The 19,848-nt window shown below is 59.1% G+C and overlaps 1 protein-coding gene across 2 annotated transcripts in view; it reads right to left on the reverse strand.

The window, feature by feature from the left end:
- daxx (death-domain associated protein) overlaps nt 1-19,848 on the reverse strand; it is a 61,579-nt gene that overhangs the window by 37,432 nt on the left and 4,299 nt on the right. For both annotated transcript variants that reach the window (XM_072475821.1, XM_072475822.1), the window contains exon 2: nt 755-1,649. In XM_072475821.1, coding sequence (XP_072331922.1) covers nt 755-1,649 — 895 coding nt within the window. The remainder of the gene's footprint in view (nt 1-754; nt 1,650-19,848) is intronic.

Genomic DNA, 19,848 nt, shown 5'->3' on the forward strand with positions numbered 1-19,848 from the left:
CGGAGATTACACTGACAGCTCCACAGTCTCTCTCAGGCCAGTGAGAGATCTGATCAAAGCACGGCTGTGTACCCAGAGATCTGCACTGATCCCAAATGGCAAAGAGTTGGCGAAAGCAAGCTTCAAGGACCCCCACCTCATTTACACTGCGGTAGTCAATGTAACATGCCGTGGCCAATTCCACAGCACAGACTGTAGGGGGACAGAAGGGGGGGGGGGCATGGGCAGACGGTGTACGTGCGCCGTTAATTGGCCAGCCGAGTGCCAAGTTCAAATCCGGCCGGATCAAATGGGACGGAGGGTCTATTACGAGTTCTTGGAATCACAAGAGGTCGCACCACCCAGTTCTGAAGCAGCGCGAGGTGCGCTGTCCAAACTGCTCTCGACCCCAGCACCAACAGCCAGGGAGGACGAGCCTCTTCGATAGAGGTCGCTCACACAGGAAACCAACAGCATCACAACGCGGTCGGAGCTGCGGGCCGATTGGTGCAGCGCCCAGCCGTGCGCAGAAATTCACACAATCCCGTCACCACGCGATGACCACAGGGTGTGGGGCGACACAAATATTTCACTGGCTGGACAGGCCGATGCATGACAGCTCGGACTGAACGGGGAGAGGGGGGGGGGGGGATCATCATCAATTTGCTGAAACTAAGCACCTGGAACGGGAGAGTTGGATTCGGAGCTAACCGGAATGGTTACCACAAATGGACCCAAGATGCGGCATTATCGCAGTTATCAGCCGCTAACCCACCTGGCTTATAATCGTCAGTGAGGTGGCTGCCAAAGTTGTACACCAAGTCCAGGTGCCGCCGCTCCTGCAGGCGATTGCCAACCTCCCTGAACACGTCCTGCGCCATGCTCTGGATCTGCCTCTGACTCAGTCCTAGCGAGTGCTTGATGCTGACTTGCTGCATGATGTTGCGAATGTCCTGGTAGTCGGGGAAGTGGTCCGGCTTGTTGATGAACCTCTCCACCTTGCGGTTGATCTCGGGGTAGCGGGTGCCCGTGAAGGCGATGCGCTGCTCGATGACGCGGCCAGTCAGGCTCGAGCATCTCTTCAGCTCGCACAGCTTCTCGAAGATCTTCACCATTTTCTTCTTCAGCCGGTGCTCCTGGATGTACGAGGAGTCCTCGTCCTCCAGCTCGTTCAGGTCCAGCTCCTTCTCCTGAAGCCGCTGGATCTCGTCCGCGTAAACCTTCAGCAGGTTCTCCAGGTAGCGGATCTGGCGGCGCGAGCCGCTTCCCGAGTGCTTCTTCTTAGCAGCTGCCACGGCCTGGCCCGGCGCAACGGAGGTAGAGGCGGCGGCAGCATCCCCCGGCTGGGTAGCAGTCCTCTCGGGGCAGCCACTTTGCTCTCGGGCATCCTGACCCTCAGGCCCCTCGGCCACCGCCGGCTGCTTGGAGTTCTCCTTGCTGGCTAAGGCGAGTTTTGTTCGCTGAGAGTTGGCTTTGAGCGCTGTACACAGCTCATTGATGTAAACAAAGACTTTGCTTTTCTTGCCCTGCACCCGGGTGAGGCAGCGACCGAGCACGTTGCGGAATTCCGTGGAGGACAAATAGTCCGGAAAGGCCTTGCTGTACTTCAACTGCAGGAAGTTCATCACCTCCGGGTTCTCTTCCGTTAAGTTCCCGCAGAATTCGACAAACTAAAGTGGAAACAGAAAGTAGAAGCATGAATCAAAGATCACAGCATGTTTACATACAGGACTTTTCTTTTTCTAAGATCATTTCATGTCAAACATACAGCCCATGGTGTCTTACAGGACAGCCCTGGATCGTGGCCCTTCCCCAGGCTTTACTGCCTTCCTCAGCATGTCGGCCTGGACCTCGGAATGTGCCCATTCGCAGCGCACGGCTGTGGACAGATCTGTGCAGCTGATCGCCTGCAGGTTTCGGGCAGACCGATGAGCGCCGTTCAGAGTTGATGCTTCTTCAGCCACAGTCGATGCTTACACGCGGTGTGTGGCCGTTGAATACAGCTTGTCCAGGACAGAGTCCTGCTTCACGGGGCTGCTCTGGACTGCCATCACTGGATACACCACTGAATAACATCCAGGGCTTTACCACTGACTAGAAGAAAACTGGACCAGCCGTATAAATATTGTGGCTACCAGGGCAGGTCAGAGGCTGGGAATCCTGCGGAGAGTAACTCACCTCCTGACCCCCCAAAGCCTGTCCACCATCTACAAGGCACAAGTCAGGAGTGTGATGGAAAACTCTCCACTTGCCTGGATGAGCTCAGCTCCAACAACACTCAGGAAGCTCGACACCATCCAGGACAAAGCAGCCCCGCTTGATTGCTCCCCTTCCACAGACATTCACTCCCTCCCACTCCGATGGACAGTGTCAGCCGTGTGCACCATCGACAAGATTCACTGCGGGAACTCACCGAGGTTCCTCAGGCAGCACCTTCCAGACCCACGGCCACCACCATCTAGAAGTGGTGGGCAACCGAGGTTGGTGATTTTGCCGCACGAGTGGCCCTCTCTCTCAGTGGGAGGCAAGATTGAAATCAGGCCTTTTCACCAACCAAGACCAATTTACAAGCTAAATATTTCACAATGAGCGAGGGCAGCACGGTGGCACAGTGGCTAGCACTGCTGCCTCACGGCGCCGAGGTCCCAGGTTCAATCCCGGCTCTGGGTCACTGTCCGTGTGGAGTTTGCACATTCTCCCCGTGTCTGCGTGGGTTTCGCCCCCACAACCCAAAGATGTGCAGGGTAGGTGGATTGGCCGCACTAAATTGCCCCTTAATTGGAAAAAAATGAATTGGGTACTCTAAATTAGAAAATAAATATAATTCATAATGAGCTATCATTTATATTTTAAAAGAACTATCAACTTCAAAGGGTAAAAACAAACTATTTTGGACGCAAAGGGAGCGGAGGGCAGAGCTCTCAGTCCATGTTCTGTACAATCAGCCTGCATCTCACTTCCTATATGTATCATTTCAGTCATACTAGGAGGAAAAAAATAAGCAGACAGAAATCAGCAGCATGTGGCAACACCGGGCGTGGGCAACGGCCAACAAAACATTTGGTGGGCCGCGTGGGGCCCACCACTGAAATAGATGAACAAGGGCAGCAGAAACATGGGGACACCCACGTGTCTGCTGCCATGGGGAAAGAGGGATCCCATTTCATGGGGCATTGGCATCAGTACTGGGGCAGGAGGGACCTGTACCGTTGGGACGGTCTTCACCGGAACCATTCTGGGACCAGTGTTCTGGCGAATAGGATAAATAGGTTGGTCACAAGGACTTTAAACTAGCAAGTTGGGGGAAAGGGAAGTGTAAAGCTATGGACAGTATAATGGTGAATGGAGATCAAGGCAGCAGGTTACGTGACAGGTTATTATGTAGAGATATGGGTTCAAAGACAAGGAAAATTAGGAGAAAGGGTAAGAGAAAGGGTAAGAGGAAAAATAAATTGTGAAAAGTTACTGATCAAGGTGTTAGGATTCATAACAAAGACATAAAAAACAGCATAAGTGTACTTTACCTGAATGCGCGTAGTATACGGAATAAGGTAAATGAGTTGATGGCGCAAATCATCGTGAATGACTGTGATTTAGTGGCCATTACTGAAACATGGTTAAAAGATGGTCACGACTGGGAGTTAAATATCCAAGGGTATCAGACTATACGAAAGGATAGAATGGACGGTAAGGGAGGTGGTGTAGCTTTGTTGTTTAAGGATGGCACCCGGGCAATAGTAAGGGATGATATTGGTGCTATGGAGCACAAGGTTGAATCAATTTGGGTGGAAATCAGGAATAGTAAGGCGAAAAGGTCACTGATAGGAGTAGTCTCTAGGCCACCAAATAGTAACAGGATGGTGGGGCAGGCAATAAGCAAAGAAATAATGGATGCATGTAGAAATGGTACAGCGGTTATCATGGGGAATTTTAATCTGCATGTCAATTGGTTTAACCAGGTTGGTAAAGGCAGCCTTGAGGAGGAGTTTATAGAATGTGCCCGGGATAATTTCCTGGAACATAATGTAATGGAACCTACAAGGGAACAAGCGGTCCTAGATCTGGTCCTGTGTAATGAGGCAGGATTGATTAATGATCTCATAGTTCGGGATCCTCTTGGAAGGAGCGACCACAATATGGTGGAATTTAAAATACAGTTGGAGGATGACAAGGTAAAATCAAACACTAGTGTTTTGTGCATAAACAAAGGCGATTACAATGGGATGAGAGAAGAACTAGCTAAGGTAGACTCGGGGGCAAAGACTTCATGGTGAAGCAGTTGAGGAACAGTGGAGAACCTTCCGAACGATCTTTCAGTGTTCAGGAAAGGTTCATACCGACAAAAAAGAGAGACGGCAGAAAGGGGAAAAATCGCCCGTGGATATCTAGGGAGGTGAGGGAAATTGTAAACGCACTCATGATAATTTATCAAAATTCACTAGACTCTGGGGTGGTCCCAGAGGTTTGGAAAGTAGCAAACGTGACACCACTGTTTAAAAAAGGAGGTCGGCAGAAAGCGGGTAATTATAGGCAGGTAAGCTTAACTTCGGTTGTAGGGAAAATGCTGGAATCTATCATTAAGGAGGAAATAGCGGGGCACCTGGAGGGAAATTGTCCCAGTGGGCAGACGCAGCATGGGTTCACAAAGGGTAGGTCGTGTCTGACTAATTTGGTAGAATTTTTTGAGGACGTTACCAGTGCGTTATATAACAGGGAGCCAATGGATGTGGTATATCTGGATCTCCAGAAAGCTTTTGACATGGTGCCACACAAAAGGTTGCTGCATAAACTAAAGATGCATGGCATTGAGGGTAAAGTGGTAGCATGGGTAGAGGATTGGTTAACAGAAAGCAGAGAGTGGGGATAAATGGGTGTTTCTCTGGTTGGCAACCTGTAACTAGTGGGGTCCCTCAAGGATCAGTGTTGGGCCCGCAGTTGTCCACAATTTACAGAGACGATTTGGAGTTGGGGACCAAGTGCAATGTGTCAAAGTTTGCAGACGACACTAAGGTGAGTGGTAAAGCAAAAAGTGCAGAGGATACCGGAAGTCTGCAGAAGGGTTTGGATATGTTAGGTGAATGGGCTAGGGTCTGGCAGATGGAATTCAATGTTGCCAAGTGTGAGGCTATCCATTTTGGGAGGAATAACAGCAGAATGGATTATTATTTAAACGGTAAGATGTTAAAACATGCTGCTGTGCAGAGGGACCTGGGTGTGCTGGTGCACGAGTTGCAAAAAGTTGGTGTGCAGGTGCAACAGGTGATTAAGAAGGCTAATCGAGTTTTGTCTTTCATTGCTGGAGGGATGGAGTTCAAGACTAGTGAGGTTATGCTGCAATTGTATAGGGTGTTGGTGAGGCCACATCTGGAGTATTGTGTTCAGTTTTGGTCTCCTTACCTGAGAAAGGACATATTGGCACTGGAGGGTGTGCAGAGGAGATTCACGAGGTTGATCCCAGAGTTGAGGGGATTAGATTATGACGAGAGGTTGAGTAGACAAGGACTGTACTCATTAGAGTTTAGAAGGATGCGGGGGGATCTTGTTGAAACATATAAAATTATGAAGCGAATAGATAGGATAGATGCGGGCAGGTTGTTTCCACTGGTCGGGGAAAGCAGAACTAGTGGCATAGCCTCAAAATAAGGGGATGTAGATTTAGGACTGAGTTTAGGAGGAACTTCTTCACCCAAAGGGTTGTGAATCTCTGGAATTCCTTGCCCAGTGAAGCAGTTGAGGCTCCTTCTTTAAACATTTTTAAGAAAGATAGATGGCTTTCTAAGGAATAAAGGGATTCGGGGATATGGTGTACGGGCCGGAAAGTGGAGCTGAGTCCACAAAGATCAGCCATGATCTCATTGAATGGCGGAGCAGGCTCGAGGGGCCAAATGGCCTACTCCTGTTCCTAGTTCTTATGATGTTCACCAGCACTTACTCAGAGGTTCCCCATCAAGCCACACACCATCCTACACATGGAAATGCATCATTGTACCTTCATCCCCAACAGCACTATGGGTGTACCTACAGCACATGGACTGCAGCGGATCAAGGCAGCAGCTTCTGAAGGATAATTGGGGATGGGCAATAGATGTTGCCCAACCCCAAGCAATATTCACAGTGACCGACTCCGCCGGCCCACAGCAATGTTCACAGTGACCGACTCCGCCGGCCCACAGCAATGTTCACAGTGACCGACCCCGCCGGCCCACAGCAATGTTCACAGTGACCGCCGGCCCACAGCAAAGTTCACAGTGACCGCCGGCCCACAGCAATGTTCACAGTGACCGCCGGCACACAGCAATGTTCACAGTGACCGACCCCGCCGGCCCACAGCAATGTTCACAGTGACCGACCCCGCCGGCCCACAGCAATGTTCACAGTGACCGCCGGCCCACAGCAATGTTCACAGTGACCGCCGGCCCACAGCAATGTTCACAGTGACCGACCCCGCCGGCCCACAGCAATGTTCACAGTGACCGCCGGCCCACAGCAATGTTCACAGTGACCGCCGGCCCACAGCAATGTTCACAGTGACCGACTCCGCCGGCCCACAGCAATGTTCACAGTGACCGACCCCGCCGGCCCACAGCAATGTTCACAGTGACCGCCGGCCCACAGCAATGTTCACAGTGACCGACTCCGCCGTCCCACAGCAATGTTCACAGTGACCGACCCCGCCGGCCCACAGCAATGTTCACAGTGACTGCCGGCCCACAGCAATGTTCACAGTGACCGCCGGCCCACAGCAATGTTCACAGTGACCGCCGGCCCACAGCAATGTTCACAGTGACCGACCCCGCCGGCCCACAGCAATGTTCACAGTGACCGCCGGCCCACAGCAATGTTCACAGTGACCGACCCCGCCGGCCCACAGCAATGTTCACAGTGACCGACCCCGCCGGCCCACAGCAATGTTCACAGTGACCGACTCCGCCGGCCAACAGCAATGTTCACAGTGACCGACCCCGCCGGCCCACAGCAATGTTCACAGTGACCGACTCCGCCGGCCCACAGCAATGTTCACAGTGACCGCCGGCCCACAGCAATGTTCACAGTGACCGACCCCGCCGGCCCACAGCAATGTTCACAGTGACCGCCGGCCCACAGCAATGTTCACAGTGAACCACCCCGCCGGCCCACAGCAATGTTCACAGTGACCGACCCCGCCGGCCCACAGCAATGTTCACAGTGACCGCCGGCCCACAGCAATGTTCACAGTGACCGACCCCGCCGGCCCACAGCAATGTTCACAGTGACCGCCGGCCCACAGCAATGTTCACAGTGACCGACCCCGCCGGCCCACAGCAATGTTCACAGTGACCGACTCCGCCGGCCCACAGCAATGTTCACAGTGACCGACCCCGCCGGCCCACAGCAATGTTCACAGTGACCGACCCCGCCGGCCCACAGCAATGTTCACAGTGACCGACCCCGCCGGCCCACAGCAATGTTCACAGTGACCGCCGGCCCACAGCAATGTTCACAGTGACCGACCCCGCCGGCCCACAGCAATGTTCACAGCGACCGACCCCGCCGACCCACAGCAATGTTCACAGTGACCGACCCCGCCGGCCCACAGCAATGTTCACAGTGACCGACCCCGCCGGCCCACAGCAATGTTCACAGTGACCGACCCCGCCGAACCCACAGCAATGTTCACAGTGACCGCCGGCCCACAGCAATGTTCACAGTGACCGACTCCGCCGGCCCACAGCAATGTTCACAGTGACCGACCCCGCCGGCCCACAGCAATGTTCACAGTGACCGCCGGCCCACAGCAATCTTCACAGTGACCGCCGGCCCACAGCAATGTTCACAGTGACCGACCCCGCCGGCCCACAGCAATGTTCACAGTGACCGCCGGCCCACAGCAATGTTCACAGTGACCGGCCCCGCCGGCCCACAGCAATGTTCACAGTGACCGACTCCGCCGGCCCACAGCAATGTTCACAGTGACCGACCCCGCCGGCCCACAGCAATGTTCACAGTGACCGCCGGCCCACAGCAATCTTCACAGTGACCGCCGGCCCACAGCAATCTTCACAGTGACCGCCGGCCCACAGCAATGTTCACAGTGACCGACCCCGCCGGCCCACAGCAATGTTCAAAGTGACCGACCCCGCCGGCCCACAGCAATGTTCACAGTGACCGCCGGCCCACAGCAATGTTCACAGTGACCGACCCCGCCGGCCCACAGCAATGTTCAGTGACCGACCCCGCCGGCCCACAGCAATGTTCACAGTGACCGCCGGCCCACAGCAATGTTCACAGTGACCGACCCCGCCGGCCAACAGCAATGTTCACAGTGACCGACTCCGCCGGCCCACAGCAATGTTCACAGTGACCGACTCCGCCGGCCCACAGCAATGTTCAAAGTGACCGCCGGCCCACAGCAATGTTCACAGTGACCGACCCCGCCGGCCCACAGCAATGTTCACAGTGACCGACTCCGCCGGACCACAGCAATGTTCACAGTGACCGACTCCGCCGGCCCACAGCAATGTTCACAGTGACCGACCCCACCGGCCCACAGCAATGTTCACAGTGACCGACCCCGCCGGCCCACAGCAATGTTCACAGTGACCGACCCCGCCGGCCCACAGCAATGTTCACAGTGACCGCCGGCCCACAGCAATGTTCACAGTGACCGACCCCGCCGGCCCACAGCAATGTTCACAGTGACCGACTCCGCCGACCCACAGCAATGTTCACAGTGACCGACCCCGCCGGCCCACAGCAATGTTCACAGTGACCGACCCCGCCGGCCCACAGCAATGTTCACAGTGACCGCCGGCCCACAGCAATGTTCACAGTGACCGCCGGCCCACAGCAATGTTCACAGTGACCGCCGGCCCACAGCAATGTTCACAGTGACCGACCCCGCCGGCCCACAGCAATCTTCACAGTGACCGACTCCGCCGGCCCACAGCAATGTCCACAGTGACCGACCCCGCCGGCCCACAGCAATGTTCACCGTGACCGCCGGCCCACAGCAATGTTCACAGTGACCGCCGGCCCACAGCAATGTTCACAGTGACCGCCGGCCCACAGCAATGTTCACAGTGACCGACTCCGCCGGCCCACAGCAATGTCCACAGTGACCGACCCCGCCGGCCCACAGCAATGTTCACAGTGACCGCCGGCCCACAGCAATGTTCACAGTGACCGCCGGCCCACAGCAATGTTCACAGTGACCGACCCCGCCGGCCCACAGCAATGTTCACAGTGACCGCCGGCCCACAGCAATGTTCACAGTGACCGACCCCGCCGGCCCACAGCAATGGTCACAGTGACCGCCGGCCCACAGCAATGTTCCCAGTGACCGACTCCGCCGGCCCACAGCAATGTTCACAGTGACCGACTCCGCCGGCCCACAGCAATGTTCACAGTGACCGACCCCGCCGGCCCACAGCAATGTTCACAGTGACCGCCGGCCCACAGCAATGTTCACAGTGACCGCCGGCCCACAGCAATGTTCACAGTGACCGCCGGCCCACAGCAATGTTCACAGTGACCGACCCCGCCGGCCCACAGCAATGTTCACAGTGACCGCCGGCCCACAGCAATGTTCACAGTGACCGCCGGCCCACAGCAATGTTCACAGGGACCGCCGGCCGACAGCAATGTTCACAGTGACCGACTCCGCCGGCCCACAGCAATATTCACAGTGACCGACCCCGCCGGCCCACAGCAATGTTCACAGAGACCGACCCCGCCGGCCCACAGCAATGTTCACAGTGACCGCCGGCCCACAGCAATGTTCACAGTGACCGCCGGCCCACAGCAATGTTCACAGTGACCGCCGGCCCACAGCAATGTTCACAGTGACCGCCGGCCCACAGCAATGTTCACAGTGACCGACCCCGCCGGCCCAGAGCAATGTTCACAGTGACCGACTCCGCCGGCCCACAGCAATGTTCACAGTGACCGACCCCGCCGGCCCACAGCAATGTTCACAGTGACCGACCCCGCCGGCCCACAGCAATGTTCACAGTGACCGCCGGCCCACAGCAATGTTCACAGTGACCGACTCCGCCGGCCCACAGCAATGTTCACAGTGACCGACCCCGCCAGCCCACAGCAATGTTCACAGTGACCGACTCCGCCGGCCCACAGCAATGTTCACAGTGACCGACCCCGCCGGCCCACAGCAATGTTCACATTGACCGCCGGCCCACAGCAATGTTCACAGTGACCGCCGGCCCACAGCAATGTTCACAGTGACCGACCCCGCCGGCCCACAGCAATGTTCACAGTGACCGCCGGCCCACAGCAATGTTCACAGTGACCGCCGGCCCACAGCAATGTTCACAGTGACCGACCCCGCCAGCCCACAGCAATGTTCACAGTGACCGCCGGCCCACAGCAATGTTCACAGTGACCGACCCCGCCGGCCCACAGCAATCTTCACAGTGACCGACCCCGCCGGCCCACAGCAATGTCCACAGTGACCGACCCCGCCGGCCCACAGCAATGTTCACAGTGACCGCCGGCCCACAGCAATGTTCACAGTGACCGCCGGCCCACAGCAATGTTCACAGTGACCGACCCCGCCGGCCCACAGCAATGTTCACAGTGACCGACCCCGCCGGCCCACAGCAATGTTCACAGTGACCGCCGGCCCACAGCAATGTTCACAGTGACCGACCCCGCCGGCCCACAGCAATGTTCACAGTGACCGACCCCGCCGGCCCACAGCAATGTTCACAGTGACCGACTCCGCCGGCCCACAGCAATGTTCACAGTGACCGCCGGCCCACAGCAATGTTCACAGTGACCGCCGGCCCAGAGCAATGTTCACAGTGACCGACCCCGCCGGCCCACAGCAATGTTCACAGTGACCGACTCCGCCGGCCCACAGCAATGTTCACAGTGACCGACCTCGCCGGCCCACAGCAATGTTCACAGTGACCGCCGGCCCACAGCAATGTTCACAGTGACCCACTCCGCCGGCCCACAGCAATGTTCACAGTGACCGACTCCGCCGGCCCACAGCAATGTTCACAGTGACCGCCGGCCCACGTCAATGTTCACAGTGACCGCCGGCCCACAGCAATGTTCACAGTGACCGCCGGCCCACAGCAATGTTCACAGTGACCGACCCCGCCGGCCCACAGCAATGGTCACAGTGACCGCCGGCCCACAGCAATGTTCCCAGTGACCGACTCCGCCGGCCCACAGCAATGTTCACAGTGACCGACTCCGCCGGCCCACAGCAATGTTCACAGTGACCGACCCCGCCGGCCCACAGCAATGTTCACAGTGACCGCGGGCCCACAGCAATGTTCACAGTGACCGCGGGCCCACAGCAATGTTCACAGTGACCGCCGGCCCACAGCAATGTTCACAGTGACCGCCGGCCCACAGCAATGTTCACAGTGACCGACCCCGCCGGCCCACAGCAATGTTCACAGTGACCGCCGGCCCACAGCAATGTTCACAGTGACCGCCGGCCCACAGCAATGTTCACAGGGACCGCCGGCCCACAGCAATGTTCACAGTGACCGACTCCGCCGGCCCACAGCAATATTCACAGTGACCGACCCCGCCGGCCCACAGCAATGTTCACAGAGACCGACCCCGCCGGCCCACAGCAATGTTCACAGTGACCGCCGGCCCACAGCAATGTTCACAGAGACCGCCGGCCCACAGCAATGTTCACAGTGACCGCCGGCCCACAGCAATGTTCACAGTGACCGCCGGCCCAGAGCAATGTTCACAGTGACCGACCCCGCCGGCCCAGAGCAATGTTCACAGTGACCGACTCCGCCGGCCCACAGCAATGTTCACAGTGACCGACCCCGCCGGCCCACAGCAATGTTCACAGTGACCGCCGGCCCACAGCAATGTTCACAGTGACCGCCGGCCCACAGCAATGTTCACAGGGACCGCCGGCCCACAGCAATGTTCACAGTGACCAACTCCGCCGGCCCACAGCAATATTCACAGTGACCGACCCCGCCGGCCCACAGCAATGTTCACAGAGACCGACCCCGCCGGCCCACAGCAATGTTCACAGTGACCGCCGGCCCACAGCAATGTTCACAGTGACCGCCGGCCCACAGCAATGTTCACAGTGACCGCCGGCCCACAGCAATGTTCACAGTGACCGCCGGCCCAGAGCAATGTTCACAGTGACCGACCCCGCCGGCCCAGAGCAATGTTCACAGTGACCGACTCCGCCGGCCCACAGCAATGTTCACAGTGACCGACCCCGCCGGCCCACAGCAATGTTCACAGTGACCGACCCCGCCGGCCCACAGCAATGTTCACAGTGACCGCCGGCCCACAGCAATGTTCACAGTGACCGCCGGCCCACAGCAATGTTCACAGTGACCGCCGGCCCACAGCAATGTTCACAGTGACCGACCCCGCCGGCCCACAGCAATGTTCACAGTGACCGACCCCGCCGGCCCACAGCAATGTTCACAGTGACCGACTCCGCCGGCCCACAGCAATGTTCACAGTGACCGCCGGCCCACAGCAATGTTCACAGTGACCGCCGGCCCAGAGCAATGTTCACAGTGACCGACCCCGCCGGCCCACAGCAATGTTCACAGTGACCGACTCCGCCGGCCCACAGCAATGTTCACAGTGACCGACCTCGCCGGCCCACAGCAATGTTCACAGTGACCGCCGGCCCACAGCAATGTTCACAGTGACCCACTCCGCCGGCCCACAGCAATGTTCACAGTGACCGACTCCGCCGGCCCACAGCAATGTTCACAGTGACCGCCGGCCCACGTCAATGTTCACAGTGACCGCCGGCCCACAGCAATGTTCACAGTGACCGCCGGCCCACAGCAATGTTCACAGTGACCGACCCCGCCGGCCCACAGCAATGGTCACAGTGACCGCCGGCCCACAGCAATGTTCCCAGTGACCGACTCCGCCGGCCCACAGCAATGTTCACAGTGACCGACTCCGCCGGCCCACAGCAATGTTCACAGTGACCGACCCCGCCGGCCCACAGCAATGTTCACAGTGACCGCGGGCCCACAGCAATGTTCACAGTGACCGCGGGCCCACAGCAATGTTCACAGTGACCGCCGGCCCACAGCAATGTTCACAGTGACCGCCGGCCCACAGCAATGTTCACAGTGACCGACCCCGCCGGCCCACAGCAATGTTCACAGTGACCGCCGGCCCACAGCAATGTTCACAGTGACCGCCGGCCCACAGCAATGTTCACAGTGACCGCCGGCCCACAGCAATGTTCACAGTGACCCACTCCGCCGGCCCACAGCAATATTCACAGTGACCGACCCCGCCGGCCCACAGCAATGTTCACAGAGACCGACCCCGCCGGCCCACAGCAATGTTCACAGTGACCGCCGGCCCACAGCAATGTTCACAGTGACCGCCGGCCCACAGCAATGTTCACAGTGACCGCCGGCCCACAGCAATGTTCACAGTGACCGCCGGCCCAGAGCAATGTTCACAGTGACCGACCCCGCCGGCCCAGAGCAATGTTCACAGTGACCGACTCCGCCGGCCCACAGCAATGTTCACAGTGACCGACCCCGCCGGCCCACAGCAATGTTCACAGTGACCGCCGGCCCACAGCAATGTTCACAGTGACCGCCGGCCCACAGCAATGTTCACAGGGACCGCCGGCCCACAGCAATGTTCACAGTGACCGACTCCGCCGGCCCACAGCAATATTCACAGTGACCGACCCCGCCGGCCCACAGCAATGTTCACAGAGACCGACCCCGCCGGCCCACAGCAATGTTCACAGTGACCGCCGGCCCACAGCAATGTTCACAGTGACCGCCGGCCCACAGCAATGTTCACAGTGACCGCCGGCCCACAGCAATGTTCACAGTGACCGCCGGCCCACAGCAATGTTCACAGTGACCGACCCCGCCGGCCCAGAGCAATGTTCACAGTGACCGACTCCGCCGGCCCACAGCAATGTTCACAGTGACCGACCCCGCCGGCCCACAGCAATGTTCACAGTGACCGACCCCGCCGGCCCACAGCAATGTTCACAGTGACCGCCGGCCCACAGCAATGTTCACAGTGACCGCCGGCCCACAGCAATGTTCACAGTGACCGCCGGCCCACAGCAATGTTCACAGTGACCGACCCCGCCGGCCCACAGCAATGTTCACAGTGACCGCCGGCCCACAGCAATGTTCACAGTGACCGCCGGCCCACAGCAATGTTCACAGGGACCGCCGGCCCACAGCAATGTTCACAGGGACCGACTCCGCCGGCCCACAGCAATGTTCACAGTGACCGACCCCGCCGGCCCACAGCAATGTTCACAGTGACCGACCCCGCCGGCCCACAGCAATGTTCACAGTGACCGCCGGCCCACAGCAATGTTCACAGTGACCGCCGGCCCACAGCAATGTTCACAGTGACCGCCGGCCCACAGCAACGTTCACAGTGACCGCCGGCCCACAGCAATGTTCACAGTGACCGCCGGCCCACAGCAATGTTCACAGTGACCGCCGGCCCACAGCAATGTTCACAGTGACCGACCCCGCCGGCCCACAGCAATGTTCACAGTGACCGACCCCGCCGGCCCACAGCAATGTTCACAGTGACCGACTCCGCCGGCCCACAGCAATGTTCACAGTGACCGCCGGCCCAGAGCAATGTTCACAGTGACCGACTCCGCCGACCCACAGCAATGTTCACAGTGACCGACCCCGCCGGCCCACAGCAATGTTCACAGTGACCGACCCCGCCGGCCCACAGCAATGTTCACAGTGACCGCCGGCCCACAGCAATGTTCACAGTGACCGACTCCGCCGGCCCACAGCAATGTTCACAGTGACCGACCCCGCCGGCCCACAGCAATGTTCACAGTGACCGACTCCGCCGGCCCACAGCAATGTTCACAGTGACCGACCTCGCCGGCCCACAGCAATGTTCACAGTGACCGCCGGCCCACAGCAATGTTCACAGTGACCGACTCCGCCGGCCCACAGCAATGTTCACAGTGACCGACTCCGCCGGCCCACAGCAATGTTCACAGTGACCGCCGGCCCACGTCAATGTTCACAGTGACCGCCGGCCCACGTCAATGTTCACAGTGACCGCCGGCCCACAGCAATGTTCACAGTGACCGCCGGCCCACAGCAATGTTCACAGTGACCGACTCCGCCGGCCCACAGCAATGTTCACAGTGACCGACCCCGCCGGCCCACAGCAATGTTCACAGTGACCGACCCCGCCGGCCCACAGCAATGTTCACAGTGACCGACTCCGCCGGCCCACAGCAATGTTCACAGTGACCGCCGGCCCACAGCAATGTTCACAGTGACCGCCGGCCCAGAGCAATGTTCACAGTGACCGACTCCGCCGGCCCACAGCAATGTTCACAGTGACCGACCCCGCCGGCCCACAGCAATGTTCACAGTGACCGACCCCGCCGGCCCACAGCAATGTTCACAGTGACCGCCGGCCCACAGCAATGTTCACAGTGACCGACTCCGCCGGCCCACAGCAATGTTCACAGTGACCGACCCCGCCGGCCCACAGCAATGTTCACAGTGACCGACTCCGCCGGCCCACAGCAATGTTCACAGTGACCGACCTCGCCGGCCCACAGCAACGTTCACAGTGACCGCCGGCCCACAGCAATGTTCACAGTGACCCACTCCGCCGGCCCACAGCAATGTTCACAGTGACCGACTCCGCCGGCCCACAGCAATGTTCACAGTGACCGCCGGCCCACGTCAATGTTCACAGTGACCGCCGGCCCACAGCAATGTTCACAGTGACCGCCGGCCCACAGCAATGTTCACAGTGACCGACCCCGCCGGCCCACAGCAATGGTCACAGTGACCGCCGGCCCACAGCAATGTTCCCAGTGACCGACTCCGCCGGCCCACAGCAATGTTCACAGTGACCGACTCCGCCGGCCCACAGCAATGTTCACAGTGACCGACCCCGCCGGCCCACAGCAATGTTCACAGTGACCGCCGGCCCACAGCAATGTTCACAGTGACCGCCGGCCCACAGCAATGTTCACAGTGACCGCCGGCCCACAGCAATGTTCACAGTGACCGCCGGCCCACAGCAATGTTCACAGTGACCGCCGGCCCACAGCAATGTTCACAGGGACCGCCGGCCCACAGCAATGTTCACAGGGACCGCCGGCCCACAGCAATGTTCACAGTGACCGACTCCGCCGGCCCACAGCAATATTCACAGTGACCGACCCCGCCGGCCCACAGCAATGTTCACAGAGACCGACCCCGCCGGCCCACAGCAATGTTCACAGTGACCGCCGGCCCACAGCAATGTTCACAGTGACCGCCGGCCCACAGCAATGTTCACAGTGACCGCCGGCCCACAGCAATGTTCACAGTGACCGCCGGCCCACAGCAATGTTCACAGTGACCGCCGGCCCACAGCAATGTTCACAGTGACCGACCCCGCCGGCCCAGAGCAATGTTCACAGTGACCGACTCCGCCGGCCCACAGCAATGTTCACAGTGACCGACCCCGCCGGCCCACAGCAATGTTCACAGTGACCGCCGGCCCACAGCAATGTTCACAGTGACCGCCGGCCCACAGCAATGTTCACAGTGACCGACTCCGCCGGCCCACAGCAATGTTCACAGTGACCGACCCCGCCGGCCCACAGCAATGTTCAAAGTGACCGACTCCGCCGGCCCACAGCAATGTTCACAGTGACCGACCCCGCCGGCCCACAGCAATGTTCACAGTGACCGACCCCGCCGGCCCACAGCAATGCTCACAGTGACCGACTCCGCCGGCCCACAGCAATGTTCACAGTGACCGACTCCGCCGGCCCACAGCAATGTTCACAGTGACCGACTCCGCCGGCCCACAGCAATGTTCACAGTGACCGCCGGCCCACAGCAATGTTCACAGTGACCGACCCCGCCGGCCCACAGCAATGTTCACAGTGACCGCCGGCCCACAGCAATGTTCACAGTGACCGCCGGCCCACAGCAATGTTCACAGTGACCGACCCCGCCGGCCCACAGCAATGTTCACAGTGACCGACTCCGCCGGCCCACAGCAATGTTCACAGTGACCGCCGGCCCACAGCAATCTTCACAGGGACCGCCGGCCCACAGCAATCTTCACAGGGACCGCCGGCCCACAGCAATGTTCACAGTGACCGACTCCGCCGGCCCACAGCAATGTTCACAGTGACCGACCCCGCCGGCCCACAGCAATGTTCACAGTGACCGCCGGCCCACAGCAATGTTCACAGTGACCGCCGGCCCACAGCAATGTTCACAGTGACCGACCCCGCCGGCCCACAGCAATGTTCACAGTGACCGCCGGCCCACAGCAATGTTCACAGTGACCGACCCCGCCGGCCCACAGCAATGTTCACAGTGACCGCCGGCCCACAGCAATGTTCACAGTGACCGCCGGCCCACAGCAATGTTCACAGTGACCGCCGGCCCACAGCAATGTTCACAGTGACCGACCCCGCCGGCCCACAGCAATGTTCACAGTGACCGCCGGCCCACAGCAATGTTCACAGTGACCGCCGGCCCACAGCAATGTTCACAGTGACCGCCGGCCCACAGCAATGTTCACAGTGACCGCCGGCCCACAGCAATGTTCACAGTGACCGACCCCGCCGGCCCACAGCAATGTTCACAGTGACCGACCCCGCCGGCCCACAGCAATGTTCACAGTGACCGCCGGCCCACAGCAATGTTCACAGTGACCGCCGGCCCACAGCAATGTTCACAGTGACCGCCGGCCCACAGCAACGTTCACAGTGACCGCCGGCCCACAGCAATGTTCACAGTGACCGCCGGCCCACAGCAATGTTCACAGTGACCGCCGGCCCACAGCAATGTTCACAGTGACCGCCGGCCCACAGCAATGTTCACAGTGACCGACCCCGCCGGCCCACAGCAATGTTCACAGTGACCGACCCCGCCGGCCCACAGCAATGTTCACAGTGACCGACTCCGCCGGCCCACAGCAATGTTCACAGTGACCGCCGGCCCACAGCAATGTTCACAGTGACCGCCGGCCCAGAGCAATGTTCACAGTGACCGACTCCGCCGGCCCACAGCAATGTTCACAGTGACCGACCCCGCCGGCCCACAGCAATGTTCACAGTGACCGACCCCGCCGGCCCACAGCAATGTTCACAGTGACCGCCGGCCCACAGCAATGTTCACAGTGACCGACTCCGCCGGCCCACAGCAATGTTCACAGTGACCGACCCCGCCGGCCCACAGCAATGTTCACAGTGACCGACTCCGCCGGCCCACAGCAATGTTCACAGTGACCGACCTCGCCGGCCCACAGCAATGTTCACAGTGACCGCCGGCCCACAGCAATGTTCACAGTGACCGACTCCGCCGGCCCACAGCAATGTTCACAGTGACCGACTCCGCCGGCCCACAGCAATGTTCACAGTGACCGCCGGCCCACGTCAATGTTCACAGTGACCGCCGGCCCACAGCAATGTTCACAGTGACCGCCGGCCCACAGCAATGTTCACAGTGACCGACTCCGCCGGCCCACAGCAATGTTCACAGTGACCGACCCCGCCGGCCCACAGCAATGTTCACAGTGACCGACCCCGCCGGCCCACAGCAATGTTCACAGTGACCGCCGGCCCACAGCAATGTTCACAGTGACCGACTCCGCCGGCCCACAGCAATGTTCACAGTGACCGACCCCGCCGGCCCACAGCAATGTTCACAGTGACCGACCCCGCCGGCCCACAGCAATATTCACAGTGACCGACCCCGCCGGCCCACAGCAATGTTCACAGTGACCGCCGGCCCACAGCAATGTTCACAGTGACCGCCGGCCCACAGCAATGTTCACAGTGACCGCCGGCCCACAGCAATGTTCACAGTGACCGACTCCGCCGGCCCACAGCAATGTTCACAGTGACCGACCCCGCCGGCCCACAGCAATGTTCACAGTGACCGCCGGCCCACAGCAATGTTCACAGTGACCGCCGGCCCACAGCAATGTTCACAGTGACCCACTCCGCCGGCCCACAGCAATGTTCACAGTGACCGACCCCGCCGGCCCACAGCAATGTTCACAGTGACCGACTCCGCCGGCCCACAGCAATGTTCACAGTGACCGCCGGCCCACAGCAATGTTCACAGTGACCGCCGGCCCAGAGCAATGTTCACAGTGACCGCCGGCCCACAGCAATGTTCACAGTGACCGACTCCGCCGGCCCACAGCAATGTTCACAGTGACCGACCCCGCCGGCCCACAGCAATGTTCACAGTGACCGACCCCGCCGGCCCACAGCAATGTTCACAGTGACCGCCGGCCCACAGCAATGTTCACAGTGACCGCCGGCCCACAGCAATGTTCACAGTGACCGCCGGCCCACAGCAATGTTCACAGTGACCGCCGGCCCACAGCAATGTTCACAGTGACCGCCGGCCCACAGCAATGTTCACAGTGACCGCCGGCCCACAGCAATGTTCACAGTGACCGCCGGCCCACAGTTTAGGGCGCATTTATCTTTTTGAATAATCTGGACACGGAGAGAAAATTGATCATGGCCAATTCACCTAACCCGCACGTCTTTGGACCCACGCAGACACGGGGAGAACATGCAGACTCCACACTCACATTGAGCCGAGGCCAGAATCGATCCCGGGTCCCTGCTACTGCGAGGCAGCAGTGCTAACCACGATACCACCACATTCATCACAACAGCAAGCCGAGCGATAGGGAAGCTGGTTTATTTATGGTCATACAATCGTAGAATTTACAGTACAGCAGGCCATTCGGCCCATTGAATATGCACCGGCCCTTGGAAAGAGCACCCTACCTAAGCCCACGCCTCCAACCTATCTCTGTAACCTCCAAACCCTACTTAACTTTTGGACAATTAGAGGCACTTGATCACAACCAATCCACCTAACC

This window comes from Scyliorhinus torazame, chromosome 14, assembly GCF_047496885.1.
Source record: "Scyliorhinus torazame isolate Kashiwa2021f chromosome 14, sScyTor2.1, whole genome shotgun sequence".
Taxonomy (NCBI): domain Eukaryota; kingdom Metazoa; phylum Chordata; class Chondrichthyes; order Carcharhiniformes; family Scyliorhinidae; genus Scyliorhinus; species Scyliorhinus torazame.